This window comes from Ovis canadensis, chromosome 2 (genome assembly GCF_042477335.2).
Source record: "Ovis canadensis isolate MfBH-ARS-UI-01 breed Bighorn chromosome 2, ARS-UI_OviCan_v2, whole genome shotgun sequence".
Lineage (NCBI taxonomy): Eukaryota > Metazoa > Chordata > Mammalia > Artiodactyla > Bovidae > Ovis > Ovis canadensis.
The window spans coordinates 145,552,522-145,571,530 of record NC_091246.1 but is presented as its reverse complement, the minus strand read 5'-3'; the positions used below and the strand labels follow the sequence as shown (position 1 = coordinate 145,571,530).

The following is a 19,009-nucleotide window of genomic DNA, read 5'->3' as shown; positions in this document are numbered from 1 at the left end:
AAGTTTTCTGGACAAAATCACAAAACTCTTATGAATTTTGAGTTCACTAAAAATTTAAGTTACTTAACCTTAGCTAAGAACTCTCTTCACTAGCTAAACATTTTCTTTTTCCCCTGACTCTTGCCACTCCAATCCTGATTAATCTTTCTAAAATATAGATTAGGTTCTATCATTCCTTTCCTCAAAATTTCCTGCTGGCTCCTTATTTCTCAAAAAAAAAAAAAAAAAATACAGTACAACTCCTTAGCATGACATTAATTAGCCCCTCCCTGATTCATCTCCAGATGGCTTTAGCTGCTGTATCTCTCCCATCTAGTCAACTGTCCCTTACTCGAAGTCTCTGGTTCCCGCCCTCTACACAATCATGCTAAGTACCACCATGCTTCTGGGCCTCCACTGCTCTTTGGCCTCAAGTACCACTTCTCAGCTGCAAGCCATCCTCCATCTACTGGTGGTCTTCTCACCCTTCAAGGTCTATTTCAAGCTTTCCACATTCATTCAAAGTCAAAATATATAATTGTTCACTCTATTTTAAAATGCCTGAAATTCTTGCCTGTTTGAAATACAGGGTTATTAATTTGAAAGATACATATCACATATAACTTAACAGTTATTTCTTTTGTACCGATATCTATATTTTCTTTTTATATGGTGGTGGTGGTTTAGTCACCAAGTCGTATCTGACTCTTGCAACCCCATGAACTGTAGCCAGCCAAGTTCCGCTGTCCATGGGATCCTCCAGGCAAGAATACTGGGGTGGGTTGCCATTTCCTTCTCCTTGTTTATATAATTTGTTTCTTTTTTTCTGGCCGTGCTGGGGCTTTGCTGCATGCGTGCTTTACTCTAGTTGGGGCGAGCAGGGGCTAGTCTGTAGTTGTGGTACACAGGCTTCTCATTGCAGTGGCTTCTCTTGCTGCAGAGTGCAGGCTCTAGGGCAGGCGGGCTTCAGTAGTTGAGGCCCCCAGGCTCTAGAGCAAAGGCTCCATTGTTGTGGCACACAGGTGTAGCTGCTCTGTGGCACGTGGGATCCTCCCAGATCAGGGATCAAACCCACATCTCCCACACTGGCAGGCGGAGTCTTTACCACTGAGCTACCAGAGAAGGCCTGGGATCTATATTTTTCAAATGCTGGCATATGAAATCAGAAGAGGTCCTATGTTTGAAATCTTCTATTTTATCAGATCATAATACTAACAAAAGTGCTGCTGTATAGAAGACATATGCTATTTCTGAATGAACACTCACCCATTAATAGGATCGACAGTTATGCCAACTGGCAAACCAACTCCAAGACTCGTGCCATCATTGGTAACCAGGGTTTTCCCGTAACTGACATCTCCTCCAAGTGTCACAACCTGTATAAGAGGAAAATAAGAAAGCTAAGATGAAGGAAAACTGAAACACACAACAAATTCAAACTATGATTGGGGTGAATGAGAGGGTTTTCATGGTAGATAATCCCTAATTGCATCTCAGAGCTATGAGAAAAATCAGCTCAATAGAAAATGGGAGTAAGAAAATGACATCACCTCTCAAATTTCTATTTGCAATTTATCTAAAAATTCAGGAGAAGCTATTTATGCGGATCACTGCCTGGGTGAAACTACAAAATGCCTTCAGAAAAAGATGAGAACCGTCCAAAGGGAGCCCCACAGGTCTCCTGTGCCCTGATGACTGGACCAGAGCACCCAGTGGTCCATCACTGCAAACACTGTTGAGCAAACCATCTAATTCACTTGAGTGAGTTCTGTGCCACGTTGATGGCCTGTGTGCCAATGCCAGCCCTGCCAGATCCTACATGACTGACTACAAGACCTGAAGCAAGTAAATTCACCTCTCTGAACTGTGTTAGTCAAGTGTGGAAGATAATGGTCCCTTCTGCATAGAGGTCCCAGCAACATGGGACAATTCATGTAAAGTGCTTTGCACAGCACCCAGCACAACTAAAGTCAATGTTTTTTATCGACCTGTTTATGGGAACCCACGATATAGCAGGCATTATATTAAGCACTATCAGATTTAATCCTCACAGTGACTTTATGAGATGGATGCCATTATTATGCCCATACAAGGTAATAAAGAAGAGGCCTAGAGAGGATTTGTGGTTTTCCTATTGTTATGTTTTTAAGCAATCTTGCTTGAATTGTTGTAATTACAGTGTTATACCACTGTGAAACACCACTGAGAGATATGCATTGCTGGACCAGAAGCAGTTTCCTATAGAAACAAGGCTATTTTAGTATGCACTTGAGACAGTCTGAGGTGAGAAACACTCGTAAGAAATAAGAAAACGCCTCTTGATTTGCACAGTCTTTTCTATAAAATCGTATTTCAATACAAACTGATTAATGTTTGTTTCTATCTTTGCCTTTCTATCTATAGACATCTTTCTCCCTCCCTCACTCTTTCACACACAAACACACACATCCTTCTCTCTCTCACTCTTTTTTTCTCTCTCCTGTGTAACAGCTTTTTCTCCTATTTGGATTAAAAAGAAGTTTTTCAATTTGCCTCTTTCGGCTACAATTTCTCTCCTTTTCCTAAGGATGTCTTTGGTTCAAAGGAAAGTCTCCTTGGTTTTTTGGAATAGCTGGAGCTCTCTCCCAGACAGCCTTTCTGTATGTTTCACTTTTCAGTCACAAAATTGCTTTCAGTGAGTGAGCACACAGCTACCCCTAGTGGAAAAGCTAGGATCCAACATGAGTTACTCAGACTCTTGTAGCTCAGTCAAGACTCTGCCAGCAATGCAGGAGATCAGGGTTCAATCCCTGGGTCAGGAAGATACTCTGGAGAAGGAAATGGCAACCCCCTCCCGTATGCTTGACTAGAACATTCCATGGACAGAGGAGCCTGAGGCTACAGTCCTGGGACTGTATGGGATCTTTAGTCAGACATGACTGACTGAACATACACACAACCATGGCACTGATCCATGGAAAGCATTTACTAGTGTTTGTTGAATGAATGGACAAATGAGCAAACAAGCCAGACTCGAAGCCAGGACTCCACAGCAAGCTTTCTTTCCTCTGGACCTTGCTGCATTTGGGGCACAATTTAAGTTTCCATGGTTAAAGTAGCCTCACCAATACACACACATGCACACACGCACACACACATACTCAGTTCTTCAACTGGTGCTATCTAACTCCGATGGAGGAGACAAGTGCCCTGCTCTTGAAAGACTATCAGTCCACAAGAGAAGACCCTCTTTACAAAACAGGAGCAGATTAATTGCCATTTGGAAAGAAGCCAGTTTTGTACTCTCCTGAGTGGCCTCTAGAGAATGTGAGTTTGGTACTAAAGGTCTTGGGCAGTACATATTGCCTTGTCTTGGGCCAGTGATATTTTTAGTTGAAGTTGTGCAAAATACCTTCTGTCACTGTCCAAGGGGGTCGAAGCAGGATGGACTGCTGAACTCGTGGTTTACAACAAGGCAAAATCAGACCACCCACCCCTTCCTACCCCACCTCCCGGAATCAGGGTAGTGAAGCTGACTTCTGTGGGCTTAACATTCTTACCAAATGAAGAGCTTGAACCAGATGAGCCTCCAAGTTTCCCTTCATGTTAGGAGCTGCTGATTCTACTTGGCCTGAGATTAGGATACTGAGTACATACAGTGAATATCCCTGTCACCGTGACCGTTTACTGCTCATGTTGGCCCTCAGCAATGTTGTAAGGTTTGGATGGCTACTGGAGGCTACTGAGGAAGGCTACTGTGCAGCTTCCTCATTGTTAACATCAATCTTTCTGAATGTCCCAAAGAGAACCGACTAACTGATGCTTCATCCAGAGCAGTGGACTGTCATCTTACTGTCACATTCCCAAGACTGCCCCTTTGCATTAGGAATTCTCATTCTCACTCTGAATTAATATCCCTCACATGTCTTAACCTCATCCCAGACTGGAGTAAACCAACACTAGTCAAGTTACCTCTGAGTTACTTCATGTGATTTCATACTTGTGCCCCTATAGAATTTCTTCTGGGAATTAGAGTGAAAAGAACACTTATCTCACTAAGGAAAGCATCAAAGGAATTAGAATCAAGTTTCTACTTTCTGTTTCACTGTTAGAGTCATAGATTTCCATCTTAGAACAATGGCAATCTATAAATTTGGCTTAGAACTGAAATAGCATTGGATACTTGATGGGGAAAGATGATGAAAATGGGCCTTGCTTACTATAAGCTTCCCTTTCCACTGAATTTGTTACATAATTTTTATTTATCTTTGTATACATTTTAATAAATTGTTATTTATTAAATTATTAACAGGCTGCCATTGATACTCAGGTGGAGACAAAATAGCCCAGTAGAAAGTTTCAGCTTTTAGGTTTCTCCTTGTCTTCAGAGAACTATTACTAATATCCCTTTTCCCTTCCTCCATATGACAGCATTTCCTGAAATTTTACATGAATCAGAAACCAGTGTTTGTGTCAATAGTTTTACGGAATTACTACCTTAATTGATCGAGTCACGTGATCGGTAAAATAAAGGTTTCTTGATAGCCAGTCTAAGGCCAGGCTCGCAGAAGCCCCCAGACTTGACAGAGGAGCAAACACTGTCCTGTTGGTTCCATCTGTCTTCACTCTGTGAATTTCACCCTGGTGAGAAAGACAAGGAATGGTGAGCTGTTTGAAGGTCACAGCTTCTTCACTGCAGTGGCTTTAAGATACTTCACGCGTGGAAGAAATGCAAAGTGCCAGCGCCATTGGGTGGGCTCACTGTGTAAAACACTAATGCCAGCAACACTGAACCATTCATGTTCTCCTTGCCCCTTCCCCATTCTCACAGGTTTCTTCCCTAATAGGTAAAGAAAGAGTCCCAGTGGGAAGGAAGTTGGAGGAATGTTCTCTTTTCTCCTAGAGACAAAGATTCTGAGTGAAGGCCACAGCAGCCACATCAGATGTTTTCCTGAAATTCCCTTAGGGAATTATTGCCTTTGGTCTTAAGTGAAGATCATTCTTATGTTGGTCTAATATCTTCCACTAGATTAAAGCTTAAGAACAAACCTGGTTACTGCTTCCTCTTAGCATGTACTCTGCAGTTGGAAGCAGCCAGTTCGCTGCAGGGAAAGTAGTAGTCACTTAATACTTGATGAATGAATAAATGCACCCAAGAGCTTAAACGTCTTTATTATTGGGTCTTTGCTCCAGGCCAACTTCCCATTGAAGTCCCTCACTGAATTTAAAAAGGCTTAGTGTTAAACTAATTTCTGTATGGGTCATTCCCACCCCGACACCCGCAAGCAAAAATGTAAGAAGGCCTCCGTGAAGGTAGGCTCTTCAAGAACAAGCTACCTACTTGGAATGTTATTCGAAACTTACTGGATTTTCAAGCCAATAGATGAATTGCTCTGAGTAATCAACTGCAACATCATAACCATTGCGTACCCCTGATATGGGCACCATACCATCAAAGGTCTTCACGTCAGGATTAAGGGAAATTCCAAAAATTATACTGTTTCTTACAACTATTAGGAATGCTTGATCATCTGTGAAAATAACAGAATATCACTCAAAATTATATCCCAGATATTTAGACTAACAGAGGCAAAGGATTATTACCATTTGATAGGATAAAATGCCACCGAAGGATCATGGCAATAATTATAATGCATGATAGATACTTCACCAGAAAATTCAGGTTTTTCCATTGGGTTTCAGTGGGTAGTTGGGTCACCAGATCACCAATTTCACATAAAAGACTTCTGGAATCACCCAAGGTGGATCAGTATTTACCTTAAACTTCATTAATTCCTTATTCACACTGCTAAACTATCCATGTTTGGATAGTCACAGACAAGAAGTTCTTCCATTTCTAGATGCAGAATGACTCAGGCAAGGGAGAGTTGGATTTTCACATTTTGGGGCAAAAGAAAATTTGTAGTCTCTTCTTGGTGAATGGCAGTTCATTAGTTTCAAGTATTTTTAGAAAATAATACCACAAAGTGTTGCCTAGTGTTTATGAAAGGGTCTAATTACTAAGTAAATCTAATTTATAACTGTACCAATTATTGTTTGACTAATGTCTATCTTCTGCATTAGATTCTAACTCCCAAAGGGCAGTGACCCCCTTCAATTTACTCACTATTATGTCCCCAGAGCTTGGAATAGTTGTCTAATAAATAGTTGCTAACTGAATGACCCCATACATGAATAAATGGATGCACAGATAAGTAAATATGTAGAGTGTCTTCTGAAGTTCTCAAAAGTATCTATACATTGCAATTTAAACATCTTCATAATATCTTATTTAAACTGTCACTTTACGTAGGCTCTTTAATAGATAGAGGTCCCTTTCTCAGAGATCATCTTCTCCAGACTGTAGGCCCATTATGAAAAAACTAATAAAGTTCATGAGTAGGGTTTTATTATCATTCCTCTGTGAGAAAAGGAAAACTTTGAAATGTGAGTTTGTGTTATTAAGACATCACCTATTAAGACAAAGTATAAAATGATTAATTACTGCATAATCTTCATGGGCTAAAAATGGTGTTTGCATTATTTTGATCATTTGGGAAGCTTTGCATCTTCAGCAGGATTATTTTGACAATTTTTTCTTTACTTTCTTTTACATCCGATTAGCTTTTCCTTGTACCTGACATTTCCATTACTGAGAAATGAATTGACTCAATTGATTAACCTAGTACAGATTTGAAATTTGCAACTATTCCTGAAAAGTACTACAATATATAGCATTTAGTCTTTCACAGCAACCAGCAATGCTGTTTTCAGAAACAACTGAGGCCAAGGAGCCTCCCACAGCTATGCAACTCTTGCAGGAAACAATGCAATGAGATTAACTCCCAAGCCTTGCCTAGCTCAGCTGCTTTTCCTCTTTTCTGAACAACTGCAATAATCAAAATAGCAATCCTCATTTATTGAGAATGCATGCTATACAATATGCAGCAAACAAATTCTTATTCATTTAATTTCTCTCCCTAAAGCCTTTTGTGGTTGTTGCAAAATAACCAAGGTCACTTGGAATCTAAAACCTATGTTCTTAATCACTGTTCTGCAAAAAGTACATGTTGGGTACTATTGATTGAATATCAAATCACTCCTGAATACATTTGATTTAAATACAGAAATTAAAAATTATGAGTTTCAAATGTACCCTGAAATTATTCTGAGATCATATTTAATGATTAATTAATTATATATTATAAATGTTCATTAGTTCAGAGAAATAAGAAATATTTCTCAATTTCACAGGGGAATTTTTACTTACTCAAAATCTGATTCTGCTCTTTTTAGGGTAATTTTTCTTTTGCTTAATTGGAAGAATTGTTAACTAAAGCACTGTTTAAGGCTGAAAAATCTTCATCCACCAAACATGGGCCTCCCGGACTCCTCCTCTAATAAGCTCTTCCTCCAGCGCTACTCCTTCAGCCAATTCTCCTCCCTAGGGATAGGTCTCAGCACCTCCGTCTGTTTACTGTGGGTGTGTTTGAGAGGGTTTACAACCAATGAGCATTTGCGGGCCATAGATTAGAGGTGGGGTATCATTTAACGCTGCACTGGCAGAAGTGACCACCAAGACAGCAGGTGGCATAGGAAGGTGCATGAAAAGTGCTCTGTGGCAAAGAAAAAAGGACTAATTTTATAACTCTCCATATCAATAAAGGCATAAACATGTGAAAAACACATGAATGGAAAATAAACAAAAAATGACACTGAAAGGCTTGTCATCCATTCAACATTCCCTGAGTGACACTGTGTGCCATGGGCATATGTGAAGGAATCGGGTTTATCCTCAAGGAACTTGGACTCTGGGGGGCCAGACAGAGGATATGGACCATGACCATGAAAGAGTAGGCACAGCAGCATCCGTTGGCTGGAAAGGAGATCAGGAGAAAAGAAAGTGTCCTCATTTTTATTTTTCATGTCATTATCTTATTAAGAATTAAGATTAGTGTTAGCAGAGCAAAGAAGTGAAAAGACAACCGTCGGGAATGAAAAATTTATGCTGTCATTAGAGGTGGCATCTATGACTCCCAAGCATAGTTCCTCCCAGAGTCAGACCTTATACAACCCTATTTTGGATGTGCAGCTCTTAATATTAGGGGGTGCTGGGAAAATGGTTTGAGTTTGGGGGGCTTTTTGGCACTTGAAGAACATATTTGATAAATAATAAAAAAGCTATTTTATATAGAGAAAGCTCTCCCATTAAAATTTTATAACATAAAATTAGGAAAAAATAGAAATACTCCATAATCTCCCTTCCCAACAGTAAGCACTATTGACATTTGTGTATCCTGTCCTCCAGATTTTTTTAATGCATGATTTTATGAATATATAGCCAATATTAAACAATCTGTGCTTTTTCACTTAATCTTATACAAGAACTTCCAAAGATATTCTAGACATTGGACAGACAAAATTTTAAAGGTGATCAAATATTTAAATAGACTATTTTCATCTATAAATGTTGTCTTCTAAGCTTCTTGTTGAAAAAAAAAGCAATTTTTTTTTTTTAGTTCACATATATTAGCACTCAGTAACCCAACTGGTGCTCAGAAGCCTGTTGGAAAATGTTGAAAAAGTTCCACCTCAGTAAAAATCAGTCCATGGGAAACCACTAGTGGAATTATTTGTGAAATAAGAAAAGGTATTTTTTAGGGTTGACACTTATCAATCACTATCAGATAGTAATGTAGATGACACCAATCCCCAAGGCACAGTTCAACAATCTTTCCGTGGTGAAAGAATGTTTTATACAAAGAATGTCTATAGCCCCGTTTAATCTTCTGCTGAAAGACTCTGAGGACACACTAAATTAAACAATGTCAACAAGGATTAGGTTCAGAATAAATCTCTGAAGAAACATTGCAAATGCCAATCCCTTTGTAAGCATTACCAATAATTAAAATCTTTCATCACAAAAGTATCACTGCAAAATATTACATGCTGATGGAATTAAATTTTCAGTAACCTTGCATCTGTATATCCTGTAAACACCATAAATTTCCTGGATTCAGGAATATATTTTCCTTTTGAGAACTAAATTTTTCTAGGATTAAGACTACTTTTCTCTTAATTTAGGAATTTTTCACCATTAAACGTTTACTTTTAACTTGTCCACAGCCATTTTTATCAGTATGAAAATATGTTTACTCCTCTTCGCTGAGTAGTGAAAGAAACTTGTTTATACTGCCTCTTTAGATTTTTAAGCCTCTTTAATCATTTTTAAGGAAAATGATTTCTTAGAAATTCCCTTTGTGGATTGACTATATCTTATCCTTCCTTTCTCGATCCCTAAAGTACTTAGTATAATAGTCACATACTCTTCAATCAACCCAGTAAGATATCTAGGATGAGATGAAGAATAAATTGCTCAAATAATCACTCAAAGTATTTCATACAAAGAAAAGTCTCATTTTTAGAGCACCTTAAAATAATAAATAGTAAAGGTACTGAAACTGGAGTCAGAACACCCGTACTGTAACACTCTTTATTGACTACTGGTTATGAGAATAAAAAATGAAACAAGGAGGTACTTTCCTTGTGGTCCAAGGTTAAGACTCCACACACTCAATGCAGGAGTCCAGGTCTGGTCCCAGGTCAGGAACCTAGATCCCACATGCCATGCAACTGTGAGTTCACATGCTGCAGAGTTCACATGCTGCAGAGTTCACATGCCACAGCTAAAAACTCCCATGTGTCACAGCTAGACCCAGTACAGCCAAACAAATAAATAAAAATAAATATTTTTTTAAATGAGATAACTATCCACAAATACCCACGATTTTTATTTCTAAATGCAGAATCTGGAACTTCCCATTATCACAGCTTGCCTGCCTATAACCAGGTAAGAAAAAGTTTGAGGTTAAAGAATGCTGAACCTCAGGCACACGTAATAGTGGCTCCATATATAGAAACTATGTTTCAATTACAACTCATTTGTAATGGAGGTTCTGTATATGGTTGATTGTAAATCAATTTTTGTTTATGGTGCTCAATTAACTCACCCCATACGGCACACACCCCACAGATAACTGCTGATCAGAGGAAACAGCACACACTCCATCAGCAAGTGCCTTAGAGTTCGATGGCAAGTTCCACCTTCAGAGTGTACTTAAAGGACATACTCTACCTCTCACGCAAGTCGCAGAATCACGAGAAAGACTCCACCCGGAAGGACAAGCACAGGAGTAAAGGCTCTTTGAGGAAAGCAGGCACAGATGGCTGCATTGGGTATTGCTGCATGGATTTGAGGCTGTAATACAAAGAGAAGAAAACCAGGTGAATGGAGAACTGCCCACATTAAAGTGAACAGAATGAATGGACAAAGAGGATAGAGTGTGTATATAAACATGCATATAATCAAATATTAATCAGCCACCAAAAAAAGAAGAAAATACTCCATTTGCAACAACATAGACAGACCTGGAGGGTATAATGATATCATTTTCATATGAAATCTAAATTAAAAAATGAAAAACAGATTGGTGCTTGCCAGAAGCAGGGAATGCAAGGTAGCAAAAAAGTGTGAAGGTGGTCAAAAGGTGGAAACTTCCAGTTACAACATAAAGAAGTCTTGTGGATGTAATGTACAGCATGAAGACTAAAGAGTTGATCCTAAAAGTTCTAATCACAGAAAAATATGTGGTGATGGATGTTCACTAATCTCGCATTGATCATTTCACAATATATATAAATATCCAATCATTATGTTGCACACCTAAAACAAATGCAATGTCATTTGTCAATTATATCTCAATTAAAAAATGTAATCCCAGAGGTCTCCAATATTTGGATACCCAAATATATAAGTTACCTTGGCTAGCTCGGTTTTTGCCCTTAACTACTTCACCCTTCCCCAACATCATCTTTCAACATACGGTTCTTAAGAGGAATAAGAGAGAAGAATGACTTACCCAAGGTCACAGATCAATCCAGTCTGTAAAGGGATTATGAACAAACAGCCCCTGAGTAACCCAGAGCTTAGAAGTAGAAATTTGATGCTACATAAGATGTGTCTCCTTGGCTGACCCCCAAAAGATCTTTTTACGTTAAATGAAACCAAGTTGTGTTCTCTATGTGACCTTACCTACTGTTGTGAAAGTTCTGGTTCGGTAATAATCTTTCTTTTTTTTTAATTGGTGACATCTTTGTGTTGTGTTCCTATTCCTTGAAGTAAAGAGATTTGGTGTGCATCCTGTGCTGATAGGATATTCTCTAGATCTTATATATTCTCATTACATACACTTTGTTAGACGCAGTAATCCATTCGTTCACTCAAAACCTAGTAAAGCCAAACAGGCTTTCAAGGTGGTGCTAGTGGTAAAGAACCTAACTGCCAATGCAGGAGACTGGGAATACTGTGAACATGAGGCCGTTATTATGACAAAGGGAACCAGAACTAAACTCATAAATTGTGTGACTTCAGAATGTGAAAACAAAGAACAGAAGAATTATGAAAGAGAGAGCCATTTTCGATAGGATGGTCAAGAGCTATCTGAGAGAATGAAGGCACCAAGGACCATCTGAGAGTAGCAGAAGGAGCATCTCAGAGATCTGGGCAAGGAGCACCCAGGGCAGAGGGAAGAGCCAGTGCAGACATTCAGCGATGGGAAGAAGCCTGATATGCTTCTGCACCGAAAGGAAGTCCAGTGAAGCCCAGGGTGGCAAGAGCAAGTGAGAGAAAAAAACCAGGGAGACTTTGAGTATGTAGAGACAAAAAAGATTGGTGTTTTCCATGACAAAATAAAAATCATGGAAATACACTGTCCAAACAAATGAGTCTGCAGAATTTCACATTTTACATTCCCAGAATCAATGTTTTCCAAGCTATACCCAGGAAAGATATGTCTATCACTTACAAACTGGTTGTTTTGCAGGATGAACCACAACAATGCCAAGAGGCTGGTGAAGAGTCATCACCACTGACTGGTTCCCCCCATGCCACTTATTGGCTTTCATAACCTCATGAGTAGCACGGTCACTCCAGTACACAGTATCTTCAAAGAGACTTAGGGAATAAGGATGGCGCAGAATCTGTGAAGCAGAAGAGAACAGTGAGACCTAGACATAAAAACTAAGATGAACAAAGTAGGAAGGGATACCTACCCAAGAAGATGGTTTCCTTTAGCATTTCACTTAATAAAGACATAGCCAAATCCTTGCTCAAGAGATAGAAAAAAATATACTTCTTGACCTATATCCCACTGACAAATCAAAAATACTTTCATGGACCTTTGTCATTTAGCCTTCATCTTTACTCTGAAGGATTCAAAAGCTCTTTAGTGAAATATATTTTTTCTTCATTTTTGCATTTAACTTGTGAAAATAAATTCACCAGAATTTCCTGAATAAAAATACAAAATATGCAACAAACTATGATTTCATTGAGGAATTTACATATAATTAAATCATTATTTACATGGAAACAACAGATTGGCATCAGCTAAATAACAGATCAACTAAATCACACAAGCTATTAATCCTTCCTGGACCATGAACAAGAATAATGATTTTCTGTGAAAAAAGATGGACCAGCCCTCCTTCCTGTTGATATTTTCTGGATGTCTATGACACAGAAGTGAATTTCTTACTTTTCTTTTACTCCATATGCTTCCTGCTAAACCATGATCTTACTTTAATTTCCTTTCTTTGCTACCAACTTACCAAATCACTGGCTATCACCTGCCTCCGGTTGCTTCCGTCATAGTGACAAAAGTCTATGAAATCAAGATAGCCATCCATGAAATAGAGTAGCCTATTGGGGTAGTCGAGAGCTAATCCATTGGGCCAGTAGATCTTCTCTTGCACAATGACGGTGCGCTGACTGCCATCCATGCTAGCTCGCTCAATGCGAGGGTGACTGCCCCAGTCAGACCAGAACATCACGCGGTCACTGAAAAGAAACGAGTTACCAATCAGACAGGACATGTTTCTACATGGAAACTAATTGTCATTTTAAATAGTAGAATATTCATGTGGGTGTATGGCAAAGCCAATACAGTATTGTAAAGTAAAATAAAAAAATAATGAAATAAAAATAAATAAATAGTAGAATATCATGTTTATGCTCTGCTTAAAATAACACATCTTCAGTTTAGAGTATATGCAAGAGCTTACTATGTCACAAAGTAAAACTGCAATCATAACGCAATCACAAGCCATCTGGGTGTTTTTATAACATTTATAAAACATGCAGTACAGTGGGACACACTGAAGTGTCTCCATGCTGATTTGTGTTTCCATACAATCCACATACAGTTGATCTAGAAAAGTCTATCTGTCCTTGTTTATCTACCCTGTCATTTTTAAGAAAGTCGTTATTCATCATCAGATTCATCATAAATTTCACTGGTGTGTAATACTGTACAATATTTAGCACGTCTACACTGCATTGAACATAATTTGTCTAAACTCATCTTCCTGCAGAAGACAATCTAAGGAAATTCAAGGAAAGAAGCCCTCAAAGATTTCTAAGCATGAGAGAATTTCTTCTTTCCTTTAAGGCCAGGAGGCAAAAATCTCCTTACATGACCTAAAAGGAAGTTGTAGTAAACAATATGAAACTGAAGCAAGAAAACCTGGCTTTTGGTTGTGTAAATATGAAGTGTTTTACTGTTGGCATTTGTTAGAGACTTCATCATATACCTGCAAGCTAAAAAGTAACGTGATCTTTCATTTAAGTGAACAATCGATTGCTCTTGTGTACTTTATGAAGGCTATTCAGATAAAGGAAGACAGCAACAACTAGCTGTATGGCTAACATTTATATAGAGACGTCTAAACAAGGGATCATTTAAAATGCTGTGATATGAGTATTAGCCATATCACGTTACTGTTATTTCTTCTCATACAATGTTAAGGCAACATGATATTTAAGAAAAAAAAAATGTCTTACGTAGCTCTGGGATCTACTACTAGTCCCCCTAGATTTGTTATGTTTTCACTAAGCAGCACAGTCCTGCGGCTCCCATCCAGTTTCGCGACTTCAATTGTTCGCAGGGAAATGTCTGTCCAGTAAAGATTGCGTCCTATCCAATCGACTGCAATATTTCCAGTCATGCTGACACCACTGTCAAGTACCTAAAGACGAAAGTGAATAATAAGTGACCTCTCAAGAAATAATCCAAACATAGAAATAAAATGAAAATTGAGAATAAGGCATCATCTAACTTGTCTTATGCTTTCATGTGAGGACTAGAAAATGTGGTCTTCCCATGTAGAAACAGTAGGGTTTTCTAGGGAAAAGCTACAAGATTGTGCAGAATTGAATACTCTATTGTTGGATTAGTGTGGAGTTTTGATTTCAGAATTTTTTCAATTAAACAAAAACTGTATCCATTTGCTAAGTTGGCCACCCTATGAAACTTTACAGTGTTCTCATGGCAAAAGTAATGCCTTTATTGATTGAGAGCCAACAATTACAAAATAAAGTTCTAAGGGGCAGAGGAAACATAACCACCAAGGATGAAGAAACTGAAACTCTGGGATACTGATCAAGAAACATAACTGAATTAAAGCTAAGAAAAGCAACTTCAATTACAAGGTCCTATTATATAGCACAGGGAACTATATTCACTATCCTATATAATAAACCATGATAGAAAAGAAATAACAAATTAAAAAAATAATTTTAAAAGACAAAAGAAAGAAAAGCAACCTCCCCTGTGTCTCCCTTGTTTTTTACCCACTAGGAAAAAAAAAATGCAGAAGGGACTTCCAAGATGCAATGAGGTCTCTGTATCATATAGCCTGGTATTCAGATTCAAGTCTCTCCCTTCAGATCCCATCAGATAGGAGTCAGGAACATCCAGGGCTTTTAAGTATGAATAGCCCAGAGGGAGACATGAGAACCACTTAAGATAAGGTAGGACCTTCTCTCACTGGTGATTAACAGCAAACAGACCTGAGACTGGGGAACTAGTCAGATCAAAGGCCAGTAGACATGTACTTATGTACTTACTAGTTTTCTATCTGTTCCATTTTGAAACGCACTCCAGATTTTACCCTGAGTTCCATCAGACCAAAAGATACGACCACTGACTGAATCAAAATCAACAGCCACAATGTGAGAACCGTGTTGGATAACCGGGTAGACAAAATACCCATTCTGGGTCATATTGCCAGCAACAAGCTGGCTCTGACTCGCCACCAGTAACAGACTTTGAGATTCTGTCCAAGAAGAAAATACGAAGTGTCAACGATTATGGGAGAAACAACAATATTTGATGCAATACCTTTGATAAAAGAAAGAAGATGCCATTCCAAACTAGAGTAATGGGGAAAAAGAAACAAAAACTCCTATAAGAATGATGTTACCTTAATAGCTGATTTTCACAAGTACTGAAAGTAAGCTTTCAAAATTTCATCCTTGAATTACACTTCAGTGTTTATCTATCAACCTGGAGTGAACTATTCTTGCATTCTTCCTGTTACTATAGTTACTTTTGTACTTGCTTATTTTGTACTCTGCATTCAGCTGTGGCAGAGACTTCTAATCATTCCCATGTCCTCTCTCTTCTTCCTTTTTAGTAATAAATTACGCTGTTTTAGCAAAGCACAGGATCTAAGAGTTAGAGGTGTTTCTCCATTTCCATTTCAATTTGGAGAGAATATATGACTAAATTTCCATCAATAAAATGCAAACACAAATGATGTGTCAAATTCCTGGTATCAAAAGGAAGCTGCTCACCCCTTTCATACTTCCTGGGAGCTGGCAAACTCCGGAGCAAGATCACTGGATTCCTGGATGGAAGGTACACCAGTTTTTACCCCCGAACCCTCTACCCTCCAGACTCCTACCTGAAGATAAGAAACTGCCTCTTTGGTTTTAGTATTATTTATTTGGTCACATTTAAAGCAGCCACATCAATACCCTAACACATAGTACAAACACTTTCATGTCACAGAAACTGAATTAATACTATGTGTGTGCTGTGCTCAGTCGTGTCCAACTCTTTGCCACCCCATGGACTGTAGCCCGTCAGGCTCCTCTGTCCATGGAATTTGCCAGGCAAGAATACTGTAGTGGGTTGCCATTTCCAATTCCAGGGGATCTTCCTGAGTCAGGTATTGAACCTGCGTTTCTTACATCTACCTGCATTGGCAGGCAGATTCTTTACCACTGCACCCTCTGGGAAGCCCAGAATTAATACTGGTTGAATTTAATTCATTAGGCATTATACAAAGATGGTGTCTGGAGTATGCCTGTTAAATTAACTGGAGTTAGTTCACTTTCATTACCTGTAACTTTACAAGTCCTCTGATCAGCGTCTAGCCTGTATTCTGAATCACACCAGCACCGGAAAGAACCTCTCATGTTGTAACAGTACTGGCTACAAAAGCCTGGAGTACGACATTCATCTATGTCTTCGCAGGTCTTAGAGTCATTGCCAAGCAGGTATCCCAATGGACACTGGCATTGGGCCCCATAAGGCCCTTGAATACACTGGTGAGTACAACCACCATTGGAATCTGAGCAGCTATTCTGGTCTAGAATAAAGAAAAAGAAATCACAAAGGGGAAAAGTCAGGAATCTTTGCTTCTTTGGTTCACTCTGTTATATTACATGTCATACAGTCTCACATCACCCTCAACACAATACCCAAGCATGAGCTATGAGCAGAATCCACATGGATGAGGTCCATACGATGTCCAGTGCTCTGACTTGCTTAAGGATTTACCATCTTTCACATCCACTGGACTTGGACCACTTTCTTCACTACAACCTTCTAATAAAACTCCATTTAGTGCAATGAGAGAAACGTGGAGGAAATATAAACTAAACATAAAGAAAATAACTGTCATTGGTAAAGCACGCAAAGAGACCTAAATTACTTCCCATTTGTTTTCTGTCATTCTTCTACCTACACAGATATGGAAGATAAGACTTTGACATTGAAGAACAGAGTTAAAAGGTTTACAAAGGGGAAAGACAACTGAAAGGAGGGCATAGATACACTAACATACCATCATCCTCACTTTCAGGGCTGAAATGACTATGCCCAAGGCACCCAAGATAGTTATCTGCCTGTAGATGCAAATACCCTCTACTGCCATGTGTACTCTTACATAAGAGTCATGGTATGAAATGTGTACCAGAAGGGGAAGTAAGTCAAAATGATTAGGATATTTTCAGCACAAACGCAATGCAAATAAAATCATAAGAATCTAAAACACTTTGCAGTCATACCTGGCTGGGGTTCATCTGAGAGTGAGCATTGATTAAAGAGCAAAGAAAGAAAGGACAGTAATTAGGATGATATGCCAATCACAGGATTTTAATCACAGCAAACACAAATCCCTGGACTTTATTTGTTTTGTGGCAAGTTCTGATTGAAATTAGGAAATATGAAAGTTAGAAAAACTTATGAGTGCATTACCCAACAGAACCAAATTTAATTTGATGATCTAATGAAGTAAGGACACAGAACTGGGTGCAAAGGATTAAATGAGAAATACTATCCAGTGATGATTTATTTGAATTCCATGAGGGCTATCCCTACACAGGTTGAAATTCAGAGAACTGAGATTCCTTCCTCAAGAACTACATGGTGATTGTGACAATGATGACACACAGCTGGCCACTGCTCAGGATGAGTTCATGGCCAGCAAACTGTGGTCAGGAGACTTACTGCAAAGTGGGGACTCATCTGTCCCACTGGGGCAGTCAGGGACACCATCACACACTGCACTCAGATTCACACAGATGCTATGGCCGGGGCATTGCCACTGCCAACTGGGACACTGAAAGGGTTGAGTAGGGCAGTCCTTCTCATCGCTCATGTCTCCGCAATCATTGTCCCCATCACAGAGCCAACTTCTATAGATGCAGTTTCCATTTTGACAGACGAAATGAGATGGATGGCAGGTTTTGGGGGGACAGCCATTGTGCTCATCAGATCCCTGGAGGCAGTCCTCATGTCCATCACACTCCCAGGTCTTCGGAATGCAGATCCCATCTTCTTGGCACTGGAATTCATCTTGGTGGCACATACCAGGAGGCCTGGTTGCTAAGAGAACAGCATGGGGAAAATGCGTTTGTGAATGCGATCCATAATCCCTTTTACATAACTCCTAGGTTCAGAAGAAATCACTTTGGATCAATGGTGAGTTTCTAATAACGATTATGACAAATGTAATATTAACATCTAAATATATGGTTGTCTTCTCTGTCTGATCTGATTAATGGATCTGATAACAAAAAAACGGATGTACAATGGATAGAAGTCCTTGAGTCAAAAGAAAATTATATTTCCTGTGTTTCTAACTTTGGATTAAATAATAAAAAATCATCAGAGAATTTAATAGAGGTTAAACAGCTATGGTGACATGGAATTCATGTATCTCATATATTTGGATGTTATCACTTTCCCTCACATGAATTATACTAAATGAAGCCAAGTAGAAAGTCAAGAAATACCTGGAGTAACATGCAAATTGGAGAAGGAAATGGCAACCCACTCCAGTACTCTTGCCTGGAAAATCCCATGGATGGAGGAGCCTGGTAGGCTGCAGTCCACGGAGTTGCAAAAAGTCGGACATGACTAAGCGACTTCACTTTCACTTTTCACTTTCACGCATTGAAGAAGGAAATGGCAACCCACTCCAGTGTTCTTGCCTGGAGAATCCCAGGGATGGGGGAACCTGGTGGGCTGCCGTCTATATGGGGTCGCACAGAGTCGGACATGACTGAAGCGACTTAGCAGCAGCAGCAGCAGCCGGGAGTTGATGATGGACAAGGAGGCCTGGTGTGCTGCAGTTCATGTGGTCACAAAGAGTCGAACATGACTGAGTGACTGAACTGATGATGATGAAGCCAAGATAACTGTAAATCTTCCATTCTTTGCAAACTTTCCACTATTCATCAAGCAGTTCTTATTGAATGCTTGCCTATCTCACAGGAGTAAACCCAAACTCTCTCCCAGGGACCTTGTAAAGTAATAGAAAGCTAGAGGCAATGGCACTTCAACCTCAGATCATCTGAGAAGAATTCCATGCTTTCAATGTGAAACAGAAACTTCGGTGATTAAGAATTTCTGGGCATTGC

The 19,009-nt window shown here is 39.2% G+C and overlaps 1 protein-coding gene across 1 annotated transcript in view; it reads right to left on the bottom strand.

The window, feature by feature from the left end:
* The window catches only part of LRP2 (LDL receptor related protein 2), a 182,435-nt gene that overhangs the window by 74,980 nt on the left and 88,446 nt on the right, over positions 1-19,009 (bottom strand). Inside the window, exons 25-34 of the mRNA XM_069577240.1 lie at positions 17,595-17,972; positions 16,204-16,452; positions 14,924-15,132; positions 13,859-14,043; positions 12,628-12,856; positions 11,823-11,997; positions 10,094-10,216; positions 5,323-5,489; positions 4,456-4,599; positions 1,246-1,355 (exon numbers count right to left, since the gene is read on the bottom strand). Coding sequence (XP_069433341.1) covers positions 1,246-1,355; positions 4,456-4,599; positions 5,323-5,489; positions 10,094-10,216; positions 11,823-11,997; positions 12,628-12,856; positions 13,859-14,043; positions 14,924-15,132; positions 16,204-16,452; positions 17,595-17,972 — 1,969 coding nt within the window. The remainder of the gene's footprint in view (positions 1-1,245; positions 1,356-4,455; positions 4,600-5,322; positions 5,490-10,093; positions 10,217-11,822; positions 11,998-12,627; positions 12,857-13,858; positions 14,044-14,923; positions 15,133-16,203; positions 16,453-17,594; positions 17,973-19,009) is intronic.